Below are 4,690 nucleotides of genomic sequence, written 5' to 3'. Positions count from 1 at the left end.
TACATGTAAACATCTTATTTTTCAGCTGATAAAGTCCTTCAGATTGAAAGCATCTCAGTTGTGTCTATAACTTCTAGGAGGCAAAGTGAAATAGGAGACTCACTAATGTCTCACCAGTCTTCAGGTTTCATGCAGACCTCCTTCTAACATACAATGTATTCTAAACAATAAAAGGTCCATGCTTTAAAATCTGTTTTTTCACTTAGGAGAGCATTATCTAACTTTCCCACACTACTGAATTCTAATTTATCTCTTTAAAGATCCCTAGGATTAAGAACATCATCAACAAATTCTTGGATTAATATAGCTGTACTAATATCATATTCAGAGGGAAACTTGTGTTGGTAAAGTGGCAATAAAAATCAAGAAAAATCCTCCATGTTAGAAAGCACAGTAAAGTCATTTCCCCAGCAAAGATGAAAGACACTACAGATACAGTGTCTCAAAGGCAAAAAAAGCATTACAGAGATAGTACATGCTTGGTATCAGAATTATTACACTCCTGGATTACACGGAGAGCTTATAGAATATAGCCACAATATAGTCTGAAAGCCATGTGGCTTTCTACACAAACAGGTAGTTTCCATAAAGTCTGTCACATTATATCAAAACAGTAACAAGTAAAACTGTCAAATCTTAAAAGTCCACTTTTAAGCACACATTGTTTACTAAAACACAGCTACCATGCTGTAAGGCACAAAGGTGTAAAAGATATTCAAAATTAGCTTTGTAAAGTTGAATGCAGAAGATTGTCCTAGGTTTTATAGGTAAGTCCAGGTAAACGAAGTTCCTTTGAGACAATGCGAGCATCCGTAGTACAAAATGGTGAAGTAGGTTCTTACCAGCAAAAGCCCAACAGTTTGCTAGCACACATAGAGGAAAAGTCAGCAAATCAACTTCTCTTCCTTTAAGATCCACATCTGAGAACAGATACCCCCAATTTGAGCATTGAGGAAGAGAAGGGAGGGGTTTGGCAGGCAATCTGAAGACGTGATGTATTATTGCTTTTAGTGTCATTTAAATAACAAAAACATTCAAAAGTTATTGGCCTCATTTAACATTTTTTTGCCAGGATCCCAGTAACTATTATGTTTCTACCAAAGCACTGTGTATAATCAGCAGAATTATGATTTTTCTGCATTTCTTTCTAGTAAGTTCACAAAGGAAAAGTGTATACAAAAATGAACCCTAAAAATGCAGTCAACATCTTTTATTAAACAAGAAAGTCAAATGTGTAATAACAAAATAACATCGAGATGCTCTAGAAACTATAGCAGTGCTTACACATTAGTAAGCATCAGAATCTCTTACCAGACTGCTGCTTTTGTTGCTCTCTTCCTTAAGTTTTTGGGTCAGTAGTTCTGCAGGGGAACTCAAAATGCTGCATTTCAAATTAAGAGCCCTTAATGCTCATGATACTGATGATGGACAGACACATTTTTGAAAGCACTGCAGTAAAACATGAAAAGTGTATCTGCCTTGGAGGTGAGAAAAATGTTCATCAGAACTGTGGGGTTGAAATGTGCATCAGGGTTAGAAAGGTAATTTTTTTTTCCCTGAGTGTGTGTGAACTCTGGTTTTAAAATAATTTCTAGTTCTATATATTTTGGAGTTCTCTTTCCATGGAGCAAGTGGTACTGAGGGAGGCAACCTAAGAGATCTGATCATGAAGGTGTCCATCCTGCCTATGAAGATTTTTTTGCCTTGGGGCTGCAAGACTGAGACTTAGACTGAGGCTTAGACTGAGATTTGGCCTTGGCCTTGGCCTTGGACTGGGATTCAAGCTCAGGTTCTGGCTCTGGCTGTGGCTCAGGCTGAGACTGAGTTGTCTTTTCCCTTAGCAGCAGTTCTTCAAATATCTCATTATGCATGTAAAAGAAGATGTATCCTGTGCAAATCCTAGACTTCTGCACCAGGGACTCTGAGATACTTGATACCAGTAGATCATTGTAAGTGAACCAGGCCTGCTTTGTAAAGTCGTAGGCATCAGTGACATAGTGTCCTGAATTGGGGTTTTTTCCAATATGGTTGATAATACCAATGAGCCTATAAGTATAACGATTTTTCTTATCAGTCTTTTCTTCCAGTTCCTGGGTTTTTGATTCCATCTTATCAGAACTGTCTTTGTCTCCAGGGTTAGCCTCTTGAAGACTGAATCGTGTACAGTCTGTAAGTCTCACTGTGCACTCTCTGACTTTTGGTTTTGGAAGGCCTTCAGAAAGGGTCTGCTCAGGGGCATCTTTATGGGTCCCTACCCCATCATATTTCTCACTTTGTTCAGCCATTTTCTGGGATCTTTCTTTAAGTCTGGTTTTCTTATCTTTGGAAAAGTCTTCAGTGACCTCACTGGCAGCATCAAAATCTGCCTCTTCAGATGTACTGATTTTTCCAGACTTCCTTGCTTTTGGATTTGCAGGTACTTCTGTAACACGGGTGTCTCGTTTGCTGACGAGTTGATCCCTGTATCCGGGGAACACAGGAAGGGAAACAGATTCCAGATTTAACACTGAGCTTGATAACTGCTCTTCTCCTTCACATACTGATTCTGATTCTCTCGTATCCAATTTACAAGCTTTTCCCACATCTTTCTGCTGTTGTACTCTTTTTCTCTCTGTATGTGACCTCTGGGATTTCTGTGAATCAGGCTGCTTGACAGATTCAACACGTCTTGTTCTGGTATTCCTGGAGTTTTCTAACGCTACTAAAGATAATGAGTGAAGGAGTTTAAGACCTGAATTTTGAGAAACTTTTAGTAACTCTGGATCTCTAATGTGTGCATTACTGCTAAGAGGAACAGGTGGCTTGGTGCCCTCAGTGCAGTGAGCAGACAAATCTAAATATTTGCAAACAGTGACTTTCTGATCATCCTTCCTTAGTGACCAAAATTCAGTAAAGCAATAGCGTTTCAGGTGAATAATAAGAATCCTAGGTATCTTTATGAACTTGTGCATTACTTCAGCTTTCTTCTGCTCACACTCCTCACACTTATACTCAAGCAGTGCTTCTCTTGCAAGGAACTGATCAAAAGTAGACTGAATAGATACAGGACTCTTTTTCTTTCCTTGTGGAAGATTGAGGGAGAGATAATTATCTGGTTCTGTTTTGTAAACAACCCGACCACAAATCTTACAAAAAATAGAGTGCAGCAACTCACACTCAAAATTAGATGTGACAGCACAAGCAGTCCTTTTGGCAGCAGAATCACCAGCAAAGGCTTGCTGCGATGAACTTTCTTTGTCAGATTTGTTTTCACTCTTGCTAACTAAAACTGATTTTGGTAAGTTCTCCAGCTGCTCTAAGCAAAAGCTTAAAAATTCGTGTGCATCATTCTGCGCGTCCACAGTAAACATCTCTGCAACTAGTGAACTGGATCTTCTAATAGTCACTAGTAACAACTCCTTTGTTTGCTTGTTAAAAATGTCTTTCATCATAAGCAGAAGTATCACACACACACAAAACATATCACGGGCAACCCTTCCCCACGGGAAACCCTGTTTGAGTACATCATTAACAAACAATGGAATTGAACACAGGGACTGTAAGACTGCATTAATGTAACAGGTGTTTCCCAAATTGGGGAGACCTTGCCATAATGTGTGTGACTTAAGTTTATGGGGTACCTTGAGCCCTGGGCCACCCCCACTATTTAGTGCCTGCAGAAGCTGTTGAACTGTATTCTCACTGAAATGTTGGAGATCAGTACGTTGTCGGGGACATCCACCTGAAGAGTTGGCCACTGCTACAGATGCCACTTTCTTACTGTTCTTTGACACTCTTGTCTTTGATGGTTTCTTCCAATTGCGGCTTTTATACTTCAAGGGATTTGCACTGGTTTTTTTCCTAATACTTCTCTTTTTTATAGGCAATTTCTCACTTTCACTTACCTCTAAATCAGAAGATTGCATTTCCTTGCTAGGTTGAGTTTCTGATTCCTTATCAGTAAGTGTCGATGATTTGGATGAAAGTAAAGGTGTATTCTGATGAACAAAAGTCCCAATTTCTTTGTCTATCCCTGAGCATTCCTCATCTGATCTATTACAAATGCTGGGCAATGAAGTTTCTGTAGTCTGTGTTGCTATGCTGGTATACACAACCTTTCCCTTCTCCGGGCTCATGTGTGGTTCAGGACAGTCTTGAGGGGCTCTGTCCAGGAACGCCTTCAATTGTTCAGCATCTTTGGAAGCCATTCTTTCAATAAACAAGAAATTACTATTTTGGAAAGTCAGTTGTATGTGACTGAGGTCTTCGCCATAGGATGTAAGGGCTACATTTTTAATATTATTATTTAGCTGAAAAGTTCTAACTTTTCCAGTCTTCAAATACATCAGCAGTTTAAAGTTCTTTTTTCCTTCCACTGTTTCTAGGAATACTTCTTGCACGTTGGACATACCTGACCTCTTGTTCCACATTTGGACAAAACCATGTACCATTATGCCACTCATGCTTCCTTGCAGTTTTGATTTCAAAATTCACCTAAGACAACACCAAAGAAATGGTTTAGTTCTCTATATAGAATCATCATAATGATTTTAAAATCTAAAAATCTCTTTAAATTCTGGACATCTAGTCTTTTATAGACTAAGCCACTGCCTTTTGGATACATCTATGACTGTATAAATGCAGCATATTGATACCCAAGGCAAAACAACTATGAAAAGAAAAAATCAAGAAAAGTTCTTTATACTCATAG

General features: G+C 38.8%; 1 protein-coding gene across 1 annotated transcript; it reads right to left on the bottom strand.

The window, feature by feature from the left end:
* Positions 1 to 1,685: 1,685 nt before the first annotated feature.
* Usp26 (ubiquitin specific peptidase 26) lies at positions 1,686 to 4,442 on the bottom strand. The gene has a single exon (XM_004634527.1). It carries the CDS (start codon positions 4,440 to 4,442, stop codon positions 1,686 to 1,688), a length of 2,757 nt encoding a protein of 918 aa, XP_004634584.1.
* Positions 4,443 to 4,690: the final 248 nt, after the last annotated feature.

This window comes from Octodon degus, unplaced genomic scaffold (genome assembly GCF_000260255.1).
Source record: "Octodon degus isolate 3935 unplaced genomic scaffold, OctDeg1.0 scaffold00063, whole genome shotgun sequence".
Lineage (NCBI taxonomy): Eukaryota > Metazoa > Chordata > Mammalia > Rodentia > Octodontidae > Octodon > Octodon degus.
This window is presented reverse-complemented; position numbering and strand designations above follow the sequence as displayed.

Bases quoted from the DNA above. Each gene is read 5' to 3' on its own strand.
- Usp26 (XM_004634527.1), bottom strand. From the start codon at position 4,442: ATGAGTGGCATAATGGTACATGGTTTTGTCCAAATGTGGAACAAGAGG.